General features: G+C 39.1%; 1 protein-coding gene across 2 annotated transcripts in view; it reads left to right on the top strand.

The window, feature by feature from the left end:
• The window catches only part of GALNT7 (polypeptide N-acetylgalactosaminyltransferase 7), a 141,084-nt gene that overhangs the window by 96,295 nt on the left and 21,161 nt on the right, over positions 1-23,628 (top strand). Inside the window, exons 3-6 of one of the 2 annotated variants that reach the window (XM_036075536.2) lie at positions 14,661-14,827; positions 19,156-19,286; positions 19,535-19,614; positions 21,685-21,867. In XM_036075536.2, the coding sequence (XP_035931429.1) occupies positions 14,661-14,827; positions 19,156-19,286; positions 19,535-19,614; positions 21,685-21,867 (561 nt within the window). Of the gene's footprint in view, positions 1-14,660; positions 14,828-19,155; positions 19,287-19,534; positions 19,615-21,684; positions 21,868-22,009; positions 22,193-23,628 lie in introns of both variants that reach the window. The other variant, XM_036075535.2, reaches the window with a different exon arrangement.

Below are 23,628 nucleotides of genomic sequence, written 5' to 3' on the forward strand. Positions count from 1 at the left end.
AACTTCCAAAAGTTGGCAGCTGGCCCCCATAAAAGATTTCTTCCAACAGAGCTCTTATATCTTTGTCTTTTCTTCTAGCTGCTCTAGCACTCTGAGCAACAGTAGTCTTCTTAGCAGTTTTGTTCTGAGGGGGCTTTTTTCCATCTTGACAGGATGGCGTTTTAATCAGATGGAATTAAGTGGAGTAACCAGCTAGTATCCGGAAGGAAAAGACTGGCAGAAATGAAATGCAGAGGCACCTTAAGTATGATTTGCGAATCCCTCAAATATCCTCTTACTGAGTCAAAATGCGAATGGGTCTAAATCGTAATGTTTTTTAAAAATGTGCCCTCACTTCTTAGAAGAGATGCATTCCAGCCCAGCCATCTACGAAGCGAATGCTCAAGTTTGGTCTAATTCCGTTGCTAAGGTAAAGCTCTACCTCCAGGGAAAGCCTTAATGTGATAGTTTTAATAAGAAAAGAGTTAGGATAGACCTCTTCCCCAGGGGTTGCTGTTTACAGAGCTGCCCAGCAATGTTCTTTTCACTTGGAGTTGTCTGAAGTAGCAATTTTATAAAGATTTCAAAAGAGGAAAGCATATGCTTAAAAGAAAATATAAAAGAAGAAAATAAGAATCACCTACCACCAGGTTGGAATTTTTTATTTTTTTTAAACAAAGATATTCCACTGCATGGATGACCCGAATTTATTTCCCCAGTCCTTCATTTGGGGACATTTGGGTTGTTTCCAATTTCTCACTATTGTAAATGATGCTGTGATGAACAAGCTTGTGGCCCCATCATCGTGTTCACTGTTGATGACTTCAGTAGGACAGATTTCTTAGTGGAATCACTAGATCAAAGGATCAATAGCTGTTTCCTTTTACTTGGTAGTGTTTTTTCGACACTCAAGTCTCCCCTCCACTGTCTACTGTATCCCTGGTCTCCACTGCTCTGTCAGCCTCCCCCTCACACAGAACAGATTTGTTTTGCTCTGTTTTGTTTTGTTTTGATAATCGGCTTCCCTCGTACATGGCCTATCTATAGACCTACGAGAAACACAGGGAGGAGAGAAGGTAACGCATTGATTGTATACTGTCTCCAGATGACAGCTGACTTCCAGTGCTCACATGTGTTCGCTTCTTGGGTTTCCTGCCAGATTTTAATGAACTAGAATGTTTTCCAAAATTGTGGGTTGAGGTTTCCTGTCCTCTCCTTCTTCAGAGGGGGAGTTAGCATATCCTTTCAGTTCTAACCTTATAAATTCCATCTCTTCTTTGAGCCATAAACCTTTTGATAACGAACTTCAACTCACTTTTGGGGACTCATTAGCCTCCCAGAAGAGGATTTGATTTTCTGGAAAATTACAATGAAGCAAAGATGTAAGAGAGAGGTAAAGGTAATTCAGTTAATGCAGGAAAAGAGGTAGACTGCTTTAATGATTTCTTGAAATAGTATCACCAGATTTCTTCGCCACAGTATTTATTAAACATCTCATATGTGTCAATTATATTACATGCTAAATGAACAACCTGGCTTCCTAATACCTTAAACAAGATAAATTACTAAACAGTTAATATATTCTTATTAGCCCCAGAAATTGCCTGCTCTGTGAATTAATAAATATTAACTGCTGTACATTATGCCCTCTTTTCCACATCTGTAATCTTAGTTTTATAGCTGGGAGTCTTTAAAAAATGATCTCGTGCATCTCCTCATTGTGCTGTAGGAACATTAGTATCAGTCAGTATTTAAGACTTCCATTAAGTGAATATTGTACAGCCTGTACTGATAACTCCCTCGATATCTCACGCTTCTCTGTTGGGAAATTATTTACTAACTCCAGCCTAAAGCTACCACAGCACCTCTGTAAGCTTACACCTCTTTCGTCATCAGCGGCATTGAAATTTGCTCTTAGAAATACGAGCCCTCCATATGGTCGATGTGATTTCCTTCTTGTAATGAGAGTAGAGAAGGCACACACTCACTCACTGAGTGATGAAACATGGGATAGGAGATGACTCAATAAACATTTTAAAGAATGTTTGCAAAGTGTGATTTTCAAATCTGTGTTGAACTGAAATTCCCAACTTGGTCTCTGCACAACTGTTTTTACTAACTTGTGTTTTGGTAGAATGCCATTGGTCTCATTGACAGCCTTCATGAATAACAGCCCAGTGAAACTCACTGCTGCATTTGCCATAAGGAGGACCTCTAGGGGAAAAAAAAAAAAATCCCATCTGGTCCTCACACCAAGATTATTGTACTTCTTCGGAACAACTGGTTTGTTAAACACAGAGCAGACCAGGTTTCCCTCGTAGGCAATTCAAGCCAAACTGTGGCCTCCCCATTAATAAGTAGGGGCTGCAGGGCGCCCAAGGCTGCCATGGTTCCTGACTCAGGGCAGTGCTCTTCATTCATGTGTGTTCTTTGTGGCCGGTACCTCCAGAACTGTGCCCGCCAGAGCCCACTGGTATGTCCTTTTAACACCTCATTTTTGATGCCTCCTTTTTTTCCTTATTCTCTCTTTATCCATCTTCTCCCCCTCCTATTTTTAATTTTCATAACATTGTCGCACTCTCTGGGTGTGTGTGAGCTGCCCAGAGTCCTTTGTGGAAAGCGGTGCAGCAGAAATTACTAGGTGCAAACCTGCGTTCATGCTGTCGGTGTCATCATTCACGCCATGGCATCTTGCTTGATTCTTATTCCCGCCAGTCGTGGTTGTTTCGGTTCAAATATATTGGTTTTTGATAAGCTGGTGCCTCTGTAAACTCAGAACATGGCATGTAAGCTCATATTTGAAATGAGAGTCCAATATAGCTCTAAACATATGGCTCACACCGTGAAATGTTCATTTTCCTTTGCCAGGGAGTTTTGAAGAAATGCACACGACCATATGTCCAGTCATAGGATTCCCTGCCAGGTTTTTTCTTAAATTATGGTTTGACATTTCAGATCATTAAGTGCACACATCTGTCTGCGTATGTTCTCTTTTTCCAAAAAAAAAAAAAATTGAAGGCATTTATTCAGTGACATAGCTTAGCATTTTTAGTTTGCCCTGATGAATTATTTAGTATTCTCAACCCTTAAAATCAGGCAGAAATCGACAGAACTGTGTGCCGTCATTCTGTTAGTGGCCACGTAGTCCCTGGGTATTGAGTGAAAGTAAGGAATTCATTTTCCTTTTTTTTTTTTTTTTTTAAGGCATATATTGTGTAGTTCTTAGTAAACCTTTGGTTTAAGGGAAAGAACCTTGAAGTTAGAGTCAAAGGATTCATTTTTAAATCTCGCCTCCATTACTAACAGTGACTTTGAGCAAATCATACAACCTAATAGAGCCTCGGTCCCCTGATGTAGAAAATGAGTAATACTAATGACTGACCCACCTCCCCCAGAGGACTCCTGTGCAACTCTGAGGAGATAATGCGTGTGGAAGTGCTCTGGAAACTGTAAGAGCTGTTAGAACTCCATTTCCCCAGTCTGGGATGAAAAGAGATCACAATAACTAACGGCAAAAACACTATTTATTTGGCTCAGATACTGTCCGTTCTGCTAGAATTTTACCTCCTTCAGATTCTTCCCACCTGGTTCTGGGAGTCAGCTGGGATTGTTGAACACATGCTTGGGTTCCTCAGGGCCATCGAGTTCCTTCTCGGTGGCTCAGTGAGGTGAGGGGCTTCCTGTTGCTGCTCACACAGGTAGTGCTCACTAAGTCCTTGGCCTGAGGCCCTTGAGGCTACGAGTGTCTTCACCAGAGGGACGTAAGTCATCCCTCTGTTAACCACTCTTGACGCCTGTCAAGTTCTCTCCAAAATGGAGAAAATGCCCTTCACACCTGGTTGCTTTGTCAGGACGCTGAATGAGGAGGAGCATCAGCGGCGTGGCTGAGAGGGAGGTGTTCTTTAAAGCCAGACTTGAGGGTTTCTGTCCCAGACTCTGTGTGCATTATCTAAGGTTGCCACAGAGACCACCGGCTGAGGGGCCCAAAGATGCCGTAAGCTTTGGGAAGCCTCCGGCTGTTTTGGAGCTGTGAATTACAACCGTACTGTGGCTATGTTTTGAAGATCATTGGCAGATGAGCTGTCATGGCTAATGACTAGACAGCTGTCTCCCACTAACTGTGTGGGTGCCAGGAAACTGGCTACCTCAGAGAAGGTTGGAGACAATGGAAATAAATACAGATACATGCTCTTCGGAGAGCCATGGGTGACAGGAGGCCACAAGTGGCCTGGGTGGATAGATAATGGGTCCTGCTCTTTGTTACATAAATGACATAAAGCAGTGGTATTTGCTAGCTCTTTTTGTGGCTTCTTGCCTTAGGAATCAGCTGTGGTGAGCTAAAGAGTTTCTGGTCCTCATTATTCTGCTCTGCCAAGAATTTCCCCCCTTCGCTGTAATACATTAATCGTTTGGACATGAAATGAACCCGTGCACCTCAGCTCTGCCCCAGAAGATGAAATCCGTCCCAGGAAAAGTTTAAGTGCAGCTACTTGGATAGAATGGGGGGCACTTGTCCTAAAACCTGGCACACATAGCAAGCATGTGTTTTTTATTTAGATCGAGCTGATTGGGAGGCTGGACCTGATGGAGAATATGGGTATGATGAGCTAAAGCAACCCATTTTCCTTTCCGTCATACCCATCCTGGTATCCTGAATTCCAACTACAGTACCGTACACTCCACTCCAAAACAAGTATGGCAAAGCTGTATGTTTTCATTTACCTGGTTTAATCCCCAAACGTAGTATGCTTGAAAAACTTTTATAGACCCAACCATTAATTCTGTGTTCATTGATTTTGACTCTTAACCTCAATAGAGCAGAAGCTAAAGGTTTTTTATTCTCTTTTTCATTGATAGTTATTTCATTAATGAAGAGAATGGGTGGTATTCTTTGATATAATACAACACTGAGAAGAGGAGTATTCCTAGAAAAGTTTTTGAGATCAAATCAACCAGTATGTATTGGGTATTCACATAATACAGGAAAATTCTTTTCTGGCTAAGAGCAGGACTTCTGACAGTTAGCTATGCTGACATTTTCATCTTGTGGATGGTTAAGAAAGAATGAGTTCTGTTGAGAACCAAAGTCATATGCTCTTTCTTTCTGTTGTTCATAGACTCTCATCTTAATTTTGACCTTCAAGGGAAGACTGGCTAATAAGAATTGATAAGAACATTGAGGAAAAAGAACTAGATCATCTTAGAGCTTCTAATAATCATGAAAAGGAGCATAAACTCTTGAAGATATCAAGGTAGAATTTTGATAAAATCATTAAATTTTTTAAAAAGCTTCAATTTTATTGTGCCTAGTTAAAGAAAGAATATATCATCGGGATGAGAACAGAGGAGCCAAAGAAACTCTGTGATCATTGTACCCCCAGCCATCCATGAGAGAGGGGACCTGAGTCAGTCAATTTGAATTTACTCTGTTCAACAAACCCTATTGTGGACAGAGATGCACAGAGCTTTCAAAACCAGTAAGACTGTCAAGATTCCATGCTTGCCAAGCAACAATCCTATTGTAATCAGAATTTGTAGGCAGATTTTCTAGTGATGACTAGGCTACATGAAAAATTATGGGTTGTTTTTTTTTTTCCACATCAATTGAATGTATCAGCCACCTATTTGGTTAGTTTATATAATTCTCTTAAGCTCAATTTTGTACATTCATAAAAAATATTTTTAGGGCCTACCAAACAATACTGGCCTCTGGTAAGGCCACCTCCAGCTCATCTTTTTATAACTTCAACAGTGATCATTGAGGAACATCTCTGGTAATCTCACATTTTAAGAGATAAATTGATTGATTAAATGATAGTGAAAATCTCTAAGTTTAATTCTGTGAAGACATATACATAATGAACTAAAGTTTACCAAAATACCAAGAGTTGCATGTTAAACATGGATTATTTGCCAGGAACGATTCTACTCAACTAGCTTAAGCTTAAAAAAAAAAAAAAGAAAAAAGGTGAAAGTGGGGGGTGGCAAGCAATTAATTGAAAGGATGTAGGAGTATCTCATGAAACCTAAGGTCGGGAAATGTACTTGACTGAACCAGGAAATGAAAAGTTGAGAACCAAAGTCATATGCTCTTTCTTTCTGTTGTTCATAGACTCTCATCTCTACTTCTCTCTTTCTCTGCTTCTCCATGAAAATAGCTCCCTAGCCCATGCCTCGCAAGATCATTCAAGAGCTTAGTGGAAACAAACTAGAATCTCAGAAGCTCGAAGTTCAGGGAAGGGGCCTTTGGCCCAACTTGGGCAAGTGTTCACTGCTGGGCCAGGATGACTTCTACTCAGTAACTGTTATTTAGGGAGACTCTTAGAGAACTGGACCTTGGGCAGGACTGTGAGTGATGGGCAGCTTTCAGAGAAGCAGGACACATTCCAGACATGCATCCCCAGTGGTGTCTGCCAAAGATAACCAAACAAAAATCATTTTAAAAATCTGTTTGGAGTAAAATAAAGAAAAAACAAAGAGTAGGCAGATTATTAGGGCATATTATGTGGTTTTACATATGAGAAAAAACAGACACGTGTATACTCTTTTGTTTCTTTCTTAGATGCAGGAGTGACCTCCATATTGAAAGTTTTGTAACAACATGTTAAAGAGGGAATTAAATTCCAATATAATGAGCATGGAATAAGGAAGCACCTAAATACATTAATTTGTTGAGGCTTTTATAGCCTCTTATAGGGACGCCTGGGTGGCCCAGTCAGTTAAGTGTCCGACTCTTGATTGCGGCTCAGGTCATGATCTCAGGGTTGTGGGATTGAGCCCTGGTTGGACTCCGTGCTCAGCGGGGAGTCTGCTTAATATTCCTCTCCCTCTCCCTCTGCCCCTCCCCCTGCTCGCTCGAGTGTGCTCTCTCGCTCTCTAAAATAAATAAATAAATCTTTAATAAATTATTAAATAAATAACGTCTCTTACGGCACCAGATACTGAGGAACTTAGCCGATGAGTTTGAGAGGAAGTGTTGTCAATAATCCAGAGGTATTGTGAAGAAGAAAGGAAGCCATCGGTGGGAAAACAGAGCCTTACATTTTCCAAGGAGGAGAGAGAAAGTTTGGTTCTGGAAACCTGACACTGATGTACTACTGTTAAGATCCTAGGAAAGATCACTTATGCATACTTAAAAAGTCACCTTCACTAGGTACCAGCTTGGGTCTATGAAGAGGAGTCAAATTAACTAGTAACTTATCTTAAAAAAAAAAAAAAAGATTACACTAATGGACCAGGAGACTGTGTGATACCTAATTCATCTTGATTTAGCTGGATATCTGAGTAAAGTTTTCAGATCCCTGTAGACTAGGTAAAGAAATGTAGTATGAAAGATGGTGCAGTTAGATGAAATTGATGAATGGAGTGATAGCAGCCTCTCAAGGATTACAAGCTTTCAAGCACTATATTTGACCTTCTCATATTCGTCCATATAAACAGTGGATACAGAGATAGAAATCCTACTAATCCAATCTTCAACATAGAAAACTAGGAGGGATGGTTATATAGACCAACTGACAAAATCATCAAAAAGAGCAGAACCTGCTGGAGCATGCACCCAAGCCAAAAATGTAAAATGCAATAGGTGTAAACACAGTATTTTATGTGGAGTTCAACTGCAAAAACACAGAATGAAAAACACTAGGCTTAATGCTAATTAGGGGATAAAAGTTATAGGGGTTTGTGAGCTAGCAGTAAGATATGGTTGCAGAAAATATATCCAGTGCCAATGTAATTTTAAATTGTATTTGTAAAGGAATTGTATCCAGAGTAAGGGCTGTAATATTGCACCTTTATGTTAGCAAGTCCACATCTGGATTATAGCAAGCTTTTCTGGGAAGACACTGACGGAAAGGAGCATATCCAGAGAATGGTGATCAGGAAGCTTAATTTATAAATTTCTTTGATGCTTAGGTTCTTTATTTCAGTATGTGTAATGAACTGTAAGGAATACAATCTACCATAGCATGTTCTCAAGGAGCCTACTTTGTGTCATTCCAGTCAAAGTTCGTAGAACCTACCCATTTTACTTGGGTAAAATGCACTCCCCACCCAGTCTGTTGAGCTTGAGCGATTTGGTTTAACGGTGATAATTCCCCTTTCATTGAAAATGTATATTGGTTTCTGAATGCTAAGTTAACTTTTATATTCTACATTACTAATTTATTTAGCCATTGGGTGTCAGCACTGTTTCATGTAAATCATAAGCAGTTTTCTACTTTTATCATGGGAATGAGCAAAAAAGGTTTTAGATGGGGACAGGAAAGATTCCTAATTTATTTAAAAATAAAAGTAGATAGTTAAAAAAAAGTGTTCCCCAAATTGAGGAGTTGTTTCCCATGCCTAAAAAAGCATGTGCATGTGTGTGTGGACACACACACATACACATTGCCATAGATTAATGATAGTATATATGGATTGCAGGGGTTGGCAGTGTAAAAATGTTATGTTTTCCATAGTCTGTTGAATTAGATATTATTTATTGATAAAGTTTAAATACAACAAGGCCATGTATCGAGCTACAGATCTTAAAAACATAGCTGGTACAGAGAGAATACAAATAAATAATACAGAGGCATTTCATTTTTGGTTTTGAAATCTACTTTTTTAAGTCATAGAAAAGTCACCATGAGAATTTTTATTCCCATCCTTTCTTCTGATCCCCAGCAGCTGGCCCACATGGCCACTGTGAGAATACTCTGTTAAATGACTTTAAGAATAACTATAGCTTTAATCATTGCAAACCTGTAATCTGAATGTGAATATTTACAACCTTGATTTGTCCCTGACGTTAGAGGATTTATAAGCTCATTTGGAAAATGAAGCTCCAGAGAGCAGGAATTAGTCAAAAGTCTATAACAAAACCCATCCATTTAAATGTGGCATTCTTGGTTCAGCTGGCCTTCCTTCTCATTCGAACTTATTATAAATTCTACACCAGTAAAGTGAGAGAAATGATGCAAAAGAGGGGGTTTTACCTCAGTACATTGGGTGCTTCTTTCAATACTAAGGCTTATGTATATTATGAGCTCTATTTCTGTATGCTCCACCCAATGGACTCATCTCACAATGGAAAATCAGAGAAGCTGCCAAAGAGTTAAACTTTCTCGTGAACCTGCATTCAGGCTGATGGTGGCAAATGAAAGCTAGTAATTAAAGGGAACCCAATCTGCATTGGCGTAAAGGTTTCCTTTGGGCTAGTGTCGAATCAGCCTGAAGTTCAAACTCCCTCTCTGGGCTCTTTCTTCTCCAGTGTCTCGTCCCTTCCCTTCCTTTCTTCTGTCGCATCCAGGTGGTAGGAGGGTCTTGCATTCTTGAGGTGTTGTGGGCAGTTCTGGAGTGCTTACCCTCTGTCTCTGCTGCCTCCTCCTGTCTTCTCAGGTGTATTGACCTCTTTTCATTTGCTGCTGAAGGAACCCCTGCTGCAGGAACTTCTCGTCATTTCTCCTGCTGCCCTTGGGACAGATGGTCCCTCTTCACACCTGCCGCCTCCGGGGACTCCTCTCCACTTTGGCTTTCAGTGGTACTGTGGATCCTCTGAACCCTGAGGGCCAGTCCCTGGCTTAAGTCTTCTACCCTATAGCTTTACTGCATATCATCTTACCCCTTCCGCTGGTGACTCCTGGCAGGCCCCTAGATCTTAACGCTCAGCTACCTTCTATGTTCCCACTGAAAGCATGTGGAAATACTAGGCTCTCTGGTTCCATCCTAGAGCCAAAGGAGACTGCAAAGAAGAGGTGGGAAAGGAAATTGTCTTTAACCCTCTCTGCCTGAGTACACCTCAACATTATTTCTGTTCTGTGCTCCAGCCACACCCTGCTGGGTGATCTCCTGTTCAAGTTCAGAACTGGAGGCCAGGCACACGTGTATCCCTCTCTCTATCTGCTTTCATTCCCATCTTGTTGCCTCCAGATTTTCTACCCCTCCCCACTAGAGATGTTTTTCCATTGTCTTTCTGTGGAAGAGGAATGTCCCCTCCTCCACCTGCCATATAGGCTTGTTCTTGAGGGTACCTCAAGATAGAAGGGTTGTAGTGTGGAGGGTGGACATTACTGAGAAAAGAGAATGCATCAAGAGGTCTTCCAAAAATATCCCCAGAGCAATTCAATAAATATTTATGGAGCAGCTATTACGTGTTAGATTACGGTGAGCAAAATAGATGAGACTCCCGTCCTTAATGAGCATACAGCCTTGAGCATTTTATAGGAAAGATGCCTACGCAAAAGCATAGATATATATGCATAAGGATGATCATTATAACATTATTTTTAGAGTCAACTAAAATGTCCATCAATAAGGAAATGGTTAAGTAAGTTATGGACCAGCCATACTATGGCATATGATGCAATAGTTAAAAAGAATTAGATAATAAGATAAATCTGTACATACTCATATGGAAGAAGAATTTATACATACTCATCTGAATATATGTTGTGTGTGTGTGTGTGTGTGCGTGTGTATATATATATATATATATATATATATATATACACACACATATATACATACATTTATATGCCTGCATGAGTATAAGAAAATTTAAAAAATAAATGAACATCCAACTCTTAACAATAATTTCCCCTAAGAGGTGAGATTTGACGTAGATGGGGAGAGGTAAAGGAGGGAATTTTCGCCTTAATAAACTGCTTTATCATACAAGTTGTATATTGCTTTTGTCATTTTTGAGACAAACAGGAAAAATATACACCAAGAGTTGTTAAATGGCACACAATCGAATTTACATCTTTGGAGTTATTTCCATACTGTACGTGGGCAAGAGGGGATGAAAAGATGAGACAACACACTCTATTCCAACTCTCTTGTCCCCTTGTCCTCTGGAAGAAGTCAAGGTAGCATGCCCAGACCTTTAAACAGTTTCCACTGTACCTCTCCCCCCTCCCCTTCAGTCCCTCTGTGTTTTCAGCTCCTTTCTCTCCCATTCAAAGCCATTGTCTGCTTGTTTCCCCAAGTTGTCATCTTTTTTTAAAGATTTTATTTATTTATTTATTTATTTATTTATTTATTTATTTATTTTAGAGAGAGAGAGCAAGCGCAAGCAGGGGGAGGGGCAGAGGGGAGAGAGAGAGAGAGTCTGAAGCTGACTCCGCGCTGAGCACGGAGCCCGACATGGGGCTCAGTCCCATGACCCTGAGATCCCCACCTGAGCCGAAATCAAGAGTTGGACATCTAACTGACTGAGACACCCTGGCATCCCCCAAGTTGTCATCTTTTGCCTTAGAAATCAGCAAGTCCCAAATGTCCTACCATGTCTTAAATATTTTCACCAACTCTGGTGTCTGTTATAAATCAAAATTGCTGTCTGTGCTATCCGGTTCTGCTGCTTTAAGCCTGGTGGTTATACCCAGAGGAAAAAAAAGGTTGCCTGAGCCTCCATCAGGGTTAGAGTTTGTTTTGGGGGACTGTTATCCCTACCCATCTAAAATTAAACCTGTGGGGCGCCTGGGTGGCTCAGTTGGTTAAGCATCTGCCTTTGGCTCAGGTCGTGATCCTAGGATCGAGCCCGGCATCAGGCTCCCCGCTCAGCAGGGGTCTGCTTCTCCCTCTTCCTCTGCGCCTCCCCACTGCTTGTGCTCTCTCTCTCTCAAATAAATAAATAAAATCTTTTTAAAAAATTAAATTAAATTACATCTATGTGCCCAGGTTGGTTTTTCTCCAGAAACACTCACCACATCTTTCAAGATATGCATTCTTTCACTACTGTCTTTTTTACCTTGTTGTTCTGAAAGAGCATTGGCCCATCTCAACTTTGGGTTAAACTAGAAAACTCCCTTGAGGTGCCACACCCCACCAGTCCTTCCCCATTCCTGGGGCCGTCTCCTGGCTGCAAAGGGGAGGGAAGAGGGCTCCCCATAACAGTATGCTCCATGGGTGCTTGTATGGAAATGATATTCAGTTTCATCCTCAATTCTTAGATCTTAGGTCAGTTCTTAGCCATTCATACACAGGTATAGCTAGTATTTTTTCTTTTTCATTTGTTTTATGTTTAACAAGATTTCTTATAAATTCAAGATAGCCTAGGTTTATTTCCTGCCTTCATTACTTCCTAGCTGTATGATCTTAGGCAAATCATTTCTCTCTGAGTCTCAGTCCCCTCGTGTAGAATGGGGACATTTATAGTACTAACCTCATAGTGGTATTGGGAGATTAAATAAGTTAATAAAAGTAAAGCACGTAGACTAGTGCCTGGCACATAATAAGTAGATGATATTTGTTATACTGCAAATGCCCTTCTTTGTAACTTTTCCTCTTTAACTTATATTTATTTTTCATATTTTAATTAATTAAAGATACAGATCTTCCAAGTTCTCATAATATCTGCATCATATGCACATGACTCATTCTTTGCTTTTCTTTTCCTCCCCACTCTCTTCCCACGTCTTGAGGCTCAGTACTTTTTTTTTTTTTTTTTTTTTGTCATCTTTCTGGTCTCACCCTCAAATCACTGGCTCCAGTAGGCCTCCCTGACCATATGTCTTGAGGCTAGGTGAGGTCCACCTGTCATATATATCCTGGTTTTTGCACCGACACATTCAGGGAAAATACAGATATTTGCTTTGTGTCTTGATTCCCCAGTAGGACCGAGGCTTCATAAGGGCAGAGACCGTGCTGACCCCCTCGATGCTATAGCTCTAGGGCCTAGCTTAGAGCATGGGCGTAATGGGTAATTAATACTTGTTTAATGAGAAAATGCAGATATAGGAAATAAGACTTAAATGGATTACCAGATTCAGTCTGCATTTCTACAGAAACCTCTAAGAACATAGACAATTTAGAACAATTTTGAAAGGAAGAGAAACACCTGAAGGAAAAGCTGTTTCCATCTATATTGGGTCAGGCCCCAGTTTAAATAACGATTACTATTCTAAATGCTGGGATAGGTTATCAAGCTGATAATGTTAATTACTGCTCTTATGGTTTGAAATTTAATCTTGGAAACAAGTTTATTTACTTCAAGAAAAGCTTTGGGGTTAAAAAAACAAATATAAATGTGCATGAATATATACACACGTATATATATCTATATAATATAGAGCTATTTTGTGAAACTCATTGAACCTTCCCTGGCTCCCTGAGTGTTTATCAGGCCCTGTTTGGAGTTTCCTTTCAATTAGAAAACTTTATTCCTACTTCAGTTGTTTCAAATAATTTGTGTAGACACATGAAAAAATGCTACACATCACTTGTCGTCAGGGAAATACAAATCAAAACCACAATGAGATACCACCTTACATCAGTTAGAATGGCTAAAATTAACAAGGCAGGAAACGACAGATGTTGGTGAGGATGCGGAGAAAGGGGAACCCTCCTACACTGTTGGTGGGAATGCAAGCTGGTCCAGCCACTCTGGAAAACAGTATGGAGGCTCCTCAAGAAGTTAAAAATACAGCTACCCTACGACCCAGCAATTGCACTTCTGGCATTTACCCCAAAGATACAGATGTGATGAAAAGAAGGGGAACATGCACCCCAATGTTCATAGCAGCAATGTCCACAATAGCCAAACAGTGGAAGGAGCCAAGATGCCCTTCAACAAATGAATGGATAAAGAAGATGTGGTTCATATAAGCAATGGAATATCACTCAGACATCAGAACGGATGAATACCCACCATTTACATCAACATGGATGGAACTGGAGGGTATTATGCTAAGTGAAATAGGTCAAGCAGAGAAAGACAATTATCATATGGTTTCACTCATATGTGGAATATATGAAGTAGCGAAGAGGATCATAGGGGAAGGGGGGAAAAACTGAATGGGAAGAAATCAGAGAGGCAGACAAACCATGAGAGACTCTGGACTCCAGGGAAACAAACTGAGGGTTGTGGAAGAGGTGGGTAGAGGGATGTGGTAACTGGGTTATGGGCATTAAGGAGGGCACGTGATGAGATGAGCACTGGGTGTTACATGCAACTAATGAATCATTGAACACTACATCAGAAACTAATGATGTACTATATGTTAGCTAATTGAATTTAAATGAAAAAAATAAAACAATAAAATAAAATAGCTAAATATCCTTTAGCTAATCTAATAACTAAACAGTACTAGAACCTTTAAGATTCATTCAACAGTTAATTTTTTAATGTCTGCTATATGCCACAGGTCAGCCTATTTAGTGTTTTTTTTTTTTTTCTGAATGTTTGAACCGTATTAGAACAATACAGCTTTCAAAAACAGCTACATAGTGGTTTCTACACAGCAAGTGAAATAAATCCTTTGCACTAGAAACTTAAGTTTTAAAAAGGAAAATAAACCGAGATCTAAGTCATGGAAAAAAACAACCCAGCCCTGATAGCTGTAAATAATATCTTAAGCATCCCCAGCTGGGAAGCATATATTGAGAAATTAATTCTCTTTATCCACACAGCAAGTGCCAGTTGGTTAGAAAGGAGTTCTGTCGATGAGTCACTGCATCTCATAGCAGCTTCTCTCTTCTATTTTGTGTTTCTGTTAAGACATAAAAGGTTGTGTTTCATTCACTTACATTGGTTAAGTCAATAATATTTAATCCAATCAGAAAACATAATCATAGTAAGTGTGAATACATTGGTTAAGTCAATAATATTTAATCCAATCAGAAAGCATAATCATAGTAAGTTTGAAACCCCGCATTATAGATTACCTCTAAATAAATACGGTGAAATTTTCCTTTTGCAGATGCAAGTATTGGCATTATGATGAAAACCTGCTCACTTCCAGTGTTGTCATTGTCTTCCATAACGAAGGATGGTCAACCCTCATGAGAACAGTCCACAGTGTAATTAAAAGGACTCCAAGGAAATATTTAGCAGAAATTGTGTTAATTGATGATTTCAGTAATAAAGGTAATGACTATGGAAAAATGACATTTTGTCTATGAAATAAGTTAATTATGAACAATTACAGAATGTAATTTTAAAATAATTAGCTTTAAAGATTAATAATTAGCATCTATTGATAGCATCTATGATCAGCAAGTTGGCACTGTGCCAAGCATTGTATATGAATTATTTTGTTTAATCCTGACAGTAATCCTTGAGATGGATGTTGTTATTATCTTTATTTTACACATGAGGCTCAGACATGTTAAGTAACTTGCCAAACGCCACAGAGATAGTAGTTAACAGACGGATCCAAATCTACAGGCTCATAAATCTGTGTATTTAACTACCTACCATCTTACACTATACCAATTCTCTGGGTCTTGGATTTTATAAAAATTTGGTCATGGAGATAATTTATTGAAAGACTGAAAGGTGCAATTGTGTGTATATTATAACGCCACCTGATGCTCCATCCATGATTGTCAAAGTGAGATCCATATACCTGTTTAATAGCCTGTATTTTGCACTTGAACAATGATGCAAATATTGAATTTCACCAGAAACCATGACCATTGTTATTTATAATAGAAAGTATTTACTGAAGCTTATTTTGTTCTATATTTGATTTAGTATGTTGAATAAAAGGAAATTGCGTGTTATTTTTTATTCTTTTTAAGGAGTCAGCTATTACAACATTTAGGGAGGTATTGGTTAGCCTTGGTTCAATTTGGCAAGAGAGAGATTGAGCAGTGGTTTTCCAGATAAGTGGGTTTTTTAAATTAACATTTTTCCCTTTAAGTAGATCCATTATTGTAAGCTGAATCTATTTCTGAATGGCACAAGTATTAGAAGATAGATAATGCTGTAGTTCAGACCCCAAATCAGCATGCTAAGTAAAAAATGTAATTGTCCTGCTGAAACCCAGACTGGATATTTACTTACTCCTCTTTGCTTGTCATAAAACTGAGTTGAATTCTTTGAAAACTGACCGAAGAGCTCAGGCTACTCACTAACAGCAGGATATTTGCTTTTTGGCAAATAAGTTTTGCAGAGAATTTTTGTGTACAAGTAGTGATACCACTGAATATGTTAGAGGTGCAGACAGAACATGGGTAGCATGAAAATACCATTCAGAACAGTTTTACAGAAGCTTTCTCCAAAACTTAATTTGTAGCTCTTGCAGTCTAGATAAACCTCTGCTGTTTTGGCAAGGACATGACGAGAATCTTGATCTTGTATACATACGTTCACACGGAGAAGAAATAGAAATATGGCCGATATCCTCTCCCCCTCATCTCTGTACAACTAATCACTTTTTTCAACTAGTCACTTTTAATTACACTAAAGAATGTAAACTTTAAACTTTTTAGTCCTATCAAATGCCCTTTCACTTAGACATCTCATCTTGGTTGCAATTTTCTACGACAGGAGTGTTTTCATTAAGAATTCTATTCCTGCCTCAAGATAAATATTTGAAAATACGTTTTAAAGTGGTGCTGTTGGTACCGACAATATTTTAGATTTAGAAAAACCTACATCTACAAAAATAACTAAGAAGTCTCACGTATGTGATTACGCTGCTTTTAAGAAGCCCTATGTTATTAATACAAGGAGAAGCTTAGCATATCCTTAAAAAAAAAGTGAAAATACACTAAAATGTGTTTCCCACCCTAAAATAACTGCTTGGCTTCAGAAAAGGAGCACAAAATTTTAGACTTCAGTTTTCTATCCATTTTACCTTAATTTTTTTGTGATCAGTGTTTCTGTTGTTACAGACCTCTAATATTCAGCCTCTTATAACACATTTTAATAGCAATCAAGTGCAGGGCCTGCTTAGCTTTGAGAGTACAGAGAAGCATTTGTTGGGGTTACTCTTGAACGGAAGTACAGAAGGTCTTTAACCTTCCCAATTTTAAAACAACCTTAAAATTTGTCAGTCCTGTCCTGTGAGTGAAAACTTGGTTCATTCTTTCCCTGATGTATACAGAAAGTAAAAGTGTGAGTTGTAATTTTTCTTTTAATGACAAAATACTTTACTAATATAATACCTTGCAAAGGAAGCTGGCTGCACATAACACTTGGGTTTCTGGAAAATACAGTGTCCTCTCTACACAAGGTGGGGGGCCTTTAAATAGAGCACACTCCTCCATGCGTGTACCTCAGCCAGCTTGAGGCTAAGTGGGGCCAAGGTAAAATGGGACTCCACACTCTCAGTGGCTTATAACCATAAAGGCTTATATCGTGTTTTCTGTGGGTCAGCCCCGGCTCTGCCCCACTTCTCCACGGCAGGGCAGCCTGATCTCAGACGTCGCCTGCCTCGTGCAGAGGAAGAACTAATGGTGAAGCGCCAGTGGGATTTTAACACTTCTGCTCACAAGTGCCTCACAACATTTTGTCCCCATCTCACTGACTGTGGCGAGGTACATGGTCTGGTCTGCCCTCAGCAGGTTGGAGAGAATAATTATTCCCCAAGGAGAGGTGAATCTTTTGAACATTCTTAGAGTCTACCACAGTGCAGGATCCCAAAGAAGCCAGAAGTCATTTGATTGACCAACTGATCTTTTGGGCCACCTGAACTAGGAATCTAAATTTGAAGAACTCATTTCTGGCCATAGCAATTCATTTTAGATTTATATAGATTGCATAGCCAAAAGAGCCCTGAACTGGAATTCAGAAAGGCTTTTTAAAAAGTAATTTAGGATTGGGGCACCTGGGTGGCTCAGTCGATTGAGCGTCTGACTCGTGATTTCGGCTGGGGTGGTGATCTCAGAGTCGTGAGATCAAGCTCTGTGTCAGGCTCCCTGTCAGCAAGGAGTCAGCTTGAGATTCTCTCTCTTCCTCTCCCTCTGCCCCTCCCTCCACTCTCTCTCTCTGTCTCTCTCTCTAATAAATAAATAAAATCTTAAAGAAATTCAGGATTGTTACTAAGCTGAAAAAAGTAAGGTAAGATTTAAAAAAAAAATTACTTAAATTGAAGGGAAAAGTACCTAGATTTCTCTGGGAAAAAAATATAATTCAGCAGGAGAATTTTATTTATAATACTCATTAAAACTGGATGCCAAAATAGAAAAAGGAAAAATTTTTTTCTTCTCAATTCTGAATACCCATGTGTAGGTATATTTCTAATTATAAGCTCCCTAAAAATGAGTCAAGTATTAAGTGTACAGCCTGATTTGACCACTTAACCACCAGCACATCACGAAATATAGCTTCTGGGGCACCTGGGTGGCGCAGTCGGTTAAGCTTCCGACTCTTGGTTTCGGCTCAGGTCACGATCTTGGGGCCCTGGGATCAAGCCCCACGTTGGGCTCTGTGCTCAGGGCGGAGTCTGCTTCTCTCCCCCCTACCACTCCCCTCCCTCCCGCCTCGTATGTGCTCTCTCTCACTCAGTCGCTCTCAAATAAATAAATAAATAAATCTTCAAAAATAAATAAATACAGCTTCTTTGTTGTTGTTGTATGTATTCATGGTCCAAAATTTTAAACAACTTAAAAATAATTGTGTCTCCAAGAAACATCTTTAGAGATCCAAGAGCTAGGTGTGGCTGTGATGGGCCGATTTCAAGGGCTCATAGTGACACAAATAAAAACTATACTCTAGCACTGGAAAACCAAGGTGGAAACATCGGCAAATGTGTCTTGTTTTTATTAACAGTTTCCTCCACCAGATCGCAAATATATACATGTATATTTATTCATTATATCTAAATATTACATTTAAATATTTACATATGCATATTACACACACACACACACACACACACACACACACACATACATATACTTGTTAATACCCCAAATTGGAGAAAATTGGATCCTTTGATTATTACTTGCCAACTTGATGGGAACTATATTTATAACACCAAGACTGCAGCCTTCAACACTGATCATAGCTGGAGGAAGATGGCCCAGGAACAATGTTAACCTATACCTTATGGAGACTCCAATAAGGTCACACAATGTGATTTATAGTCTGTGTATCTTCAGAAATCTGGAGCCGTTACTTCTGCCAAAGCAAACAAAATGTTTGCCTTAAAGCTTTTAGATATGACATTTAAAATGTGGATTTTTTTAAAAAAAGTTTTCCTGTCAGCTGGCCTAGTCGTCATATATTTAATGTTTGGAGAGATCTTTGATAACTCTCAGGCTAACCAGTTCTCTGTAGGCATATTAAGCTCAAAAAATCAACTGAAATAATATATACTACCTGACTTCCCCACAAACATTCGGTCTGTTTGTTTCAAGTTGACTGCCCAAAGGACCTGTTGCCCATTCCTGTTTCTTGAGAAAAATAATAGTCTAACTGGTTCATAGACATAATTTATAATGACTGAATTTTTTTATTCATAGAACACTTAAAAGGAAAACTAGATGACTATATTAAGCTGTGGAATGGCTTAGTGAAGGTATTTCGAAATGAGAGAAGAGAAGGTTTGATTCAAGCACGAAGTATTGGTGCCCAGAAGGCCAAACTTGGACAGGTAGGAAACATTGGATATTTACCATGTCAGCATCTTGGATTTGGTAACTAAACGATCATAGAGGTTTTTAAGTACCCTTCAGATTTTTTTTTTTTTAAATTGAAAATGCTGGCTTGATTAAACAGATAACTCGTATATCAGAATGGACTCTCATGCTGATTTATATTAGCGTCTAATTTTAAATTGTGTGTGCTATATGATGTGCCATATATGAGGAGTGTTCTTTCACCCTGCCTCTTTTCTTTAAGGTCTTGATATACCTTGATGCCCACTGTGAGGTGGCCGTTAACTGGTATGCACCACTTGTAGCCCCCATTTCCAAGGACAGGTAACATTACCTTGCTTTCTTTTCTTTCCTGGGTGAAAAGTAAACCTTGTCCTAGAAGGACAAATAATATTCTCATTCTCCTGATTCCAGTTCCACTCAGCGCCTCAAGCATTGTGTTTTAAGTGTGATCCTTCAACTCGTTTCCAGGGGTGGGGGGCAGGCTGATCCTTGGGGCTGATTCAGACGCAGTCAGTCAGGCATTTGGGATAAGCCGAGGCGGTCTCACCCAAGAATGGTCTTGTGGTCGGGTTATTGAACAGACATCTTCTAGCTCCAGAAGCTTTCTCGAAGAGTAACATTAATTGCTCCGTCTACACTATGGTTACGGTTCCAAAGACTTGAAAGCGCACACTCTGAAATTACACCAATTGGTTTTGGTTTTTCATGCCCTTTTGAATTATTACTTCAGACCAGCTGTGACGCGTGTCAAGGCTTTGGGTTCCTATAGAAACTTTAAAGTTTAGAAATAGACAACTATTCCATGGAAGTGTGTCAGTCGCCATTACGTTTACAGAAATGTCTGAACACTAGAAGGCAGCATCAGTCTCCTAGTTCCAGAAGCCTTCCTTTCTTTTAGTGCAGAATTCTGACTATTTCGGAATTGAGGGGAAAAAAACATGTCTCTGTGGTGAATAATATGCATCAAAGGGCGAACTTTGGGGGATTTAATCATCAGACCATTTAGTATGAAGGCCTATCATAAACATTTTTCACATGCTGATTTAGTCCTCACAGCAGCCCTGCAAGATAGATATTAGCTCCATTGTACTGAAGAGGATACTGAAGCCTAGAGAAATTAATTGATTTGCCCTGATTCAAACAGCTAATAAACTATCAAACCGAGATCTCTCTGGGACACTTTACACTATTTGTTTAGAAATCTGAGAATCATGAGAAGTGAAGAAAGATAACACACCTTCCCCTCTCCAGGTGAAAACTAGCAGTCTTCAGGCGCAATGAGGAAGTGGTTTTCTGCAGGGTCCTGTGGCAATCCCACATATATCCCACAGTGACACCCCCCACCCCCCCACCCCGCCCTCACTGTCCCCTGGGAATCCACAGTCTGCGGAGAATAAAGTACCTGTCTCAAATCCACGTCCCCCACATCAGAATTCTATGCCCTGTAGGTTTTTCTCTTCTCCTTGGCTTCTAAAACATCTAAAAAGCACCTTAACATGGTTAAGAAAAGCTGCAATCTCTATTTCAGGAAATGCATTTTTAAAATCCTGTCTGATAAGATGAGCATTAAGACAAGCTTGGTGCCAAATTATCTTTGCAGAGTTGATCCTACACCTAATTGGTCATATAGGACTAGCATTTTATGAAGCCCAAATACAAGGTATTTTTTTGCTTTGAGTTCTCAGACCACTAAAGTTCTTCAGGTTTTGAGGGATTTTTTTTTTTCTTTTTTAAAAAAAGCAGGAATACAATACAGTATTTTTTTTTTTTTTTTTTGCAATGAAAGCTGTTTATTGCAATAAAAGGAGCAGGAAAAGAAGATCAAGTAAAGGAATAGAAACAGATTTTCATAATAACTTTTTCCAAAGGAATAGAAAGCAACAAAGAGTTGGGAGAACCGCTAAGAATGTAGTGGGTATTATTTCCGTACACACACACGCACTCGCTCACACACGGTCACACTCACATTCACACTCAGAGACACATTCACACTCACATTCATACTCATTTTTATTTAATGGAGGAATAAGGAGGGAAAATAACAAGCAGGAAAGTCTTGTAAGTAATGCAAAATTACCAAGAGAAAGTTGCCTATAGGACAAAAGTAAAAATGAGAAAGCACTGTTAAGTTCAAAGACGTGGCTCTTTGTCCCTGACATTGTCTGTAAGCCAAAGGAGCGGTCTCCTGTGTCCTTCCCTTACAAAAAAAGGGTTCCTTGACTTTTAAAGACATTCATTTGCTTCAGTTTCCCATTAGGTATTAAAGTCCCGTAATGCAAAAAAAAAAAAAAAGAAAAAAATCAGTAATGAAAAGAGATAATATAGTTAGGCATGCTAAACTAGTCAGTTTTGGGTTCTTAAATGCTTTTTCATTTTCTGTAAATGTTTCAGAACTACATGTACTGTACCTCTAATAGATTACATAGATGGGAATGATTATTCCATTGAACCGCAGCAAGGTGGGGACGAAGATGGTTTTGCCAGAGGGGCCTGGGACTGGAGTTTACTATGGAAACGTATTCCTCTAAGCCACAAGGAAAAGGCCAAAAGAAAACATAAAACTGAACCTTATCGGTAAAGATTACTACTTTATTTTCTTACATGGAATGTCTATCTAAGTACTTTTTTTTTTTCCCTTCCCCATGTACTTGTATAAATGTGTGGGTCCATACATACCCTTCCATTTCATCTTTGCTGCATCATCAACACAACACAGAACCATTTGCACTGTGCCGATTATAGACGTCATAAATGGCAACACATATGAAATGGTACCCCAAGGGGGTGGTGACGAAGATGGGTATGCCCGAGGAGCATGGGATTGGAGTATGCTCTGGAAACGGGTGCCTCTGACCCCTCGAGAGAAGAGAATGAGAAAGACAAAAACTGAACCATATCGGTAATCACTAAATCACTTACATGTTTTTCTTTTCTCCAGTTGCTGCTAACATATTAACCTCTTGCCAAGCTAAAAATACTTGATATTAAAACTATAGATGTTGTCGTAGAGTCTGTAAGAGATTTTTTCCCTTGCATTATTTCCGAGGTTTGAATGCACATTTGCTTCTTTGTAATTGTTTTTTCCCTAAATGCAAACTCCATTTTGGGGGTGTTGGGAGGGGGGAGGTTATATGTCATTGCTTTCAAATACAAGTGAAAAAAATCTTTGCCTTCCTGTCCTAGTAGACTAGACATCAAATTTTATTCTTTTGACCATAATTTCATTCTGTAAATTTAAAATGCATAAAGTATTTCCAATCCAAGTTTTATGTCCACTTTGATCCCTTGGCTGTAGTGTTAACAATGAAAGGCAAATAGCAAGAGATTTCTTGTCTTTTTCTTCTTTTTGTTTTGTATGCTAACTCATAATAACTAATTTTGTACCGGTTAAGTCTGGTACCTAAAAATACATGACTTTGGAAAATATTACATAGAATCCTTTACTACTTCCTTCTCAGAAAAACATTTGATTAAAAGGAAACTTTATTCCGAAATCAGCTTTTGTCCCTTCTTCAGGGACAAATAGAACAGTTTGTGCTACTCTATTGGTCATTTAATGGAAACATTTACTGCCTTTCAAGAGTGACTGCAAATGAAACTTTTTTGTCTTACGTTAGTATAGCTTCTAAATGTGTCTTATTTTTTCTGATCTTATGGTTCTGCTTTTGGTCTCTCTCTCCTTGTTATACCACTGATAATGCTAGAACTCTGTTTTGGGAAAGTGTTTCCAATGTCACGCAAATGCTGGTGGGATCTGGGTGGGTCATGATATCAAAATACTGAGATGGCAAACATAAGGAAATTATAGAATTTTAAGCTTTGACACTTTCCAAATTTCCCTTTGAAGTTCTTTTCTGAAACAGTCCAGGAATTTACTACTTACCTACTTGATTTAATGAGTACTCCTGGATGTACAAAATAAAGAGTAATGATTATATTTATATTTCTGCCAATTCCATGGGCTTGGCTAGTAAAGGAAATTTTTTTAAGTGGGCTAGAAAAATTCATGGGGGGGTTTCCCTTTAAATAACTCACCGGTTTTCATGTAAGATGCATTTTTAAATATATACTGAGATAAGCGGGAATACATTTAAAGATCAAAAAGGCATGGTTACAACAGAGTAACTGTAAATGACAGTGAAATAAATGTGCCATGAAAATAACCAAGAATGCAGTAGTTCTGCTTACCAAGTCAGGCAGCGTACCTTAAGAAGAAGAGGCATAAGAGAATGACTTCTGCTTGATGTGATTTCCTTTAATATTGAAAGTATTACTTGATTTATTATTTATCCACTCAACAAATATTTAATGAGTGCTTACAATGTGCCAGGCATT

The sequence above is a fragment of the Halichoerus grypus genome, chromosome 3, assembly GCF_964656455.1.
Source record: "Halichoerus grypus chromosome 3, mHalGry1.hap1.1, whole genome shotgun sequence".
Taxonomy (NCBI): Eukaryota; Metazoa; Chordata; class Mammalia; order Carnivora; family Phocidae; genus Halichoerus; species Halichoerus grypus.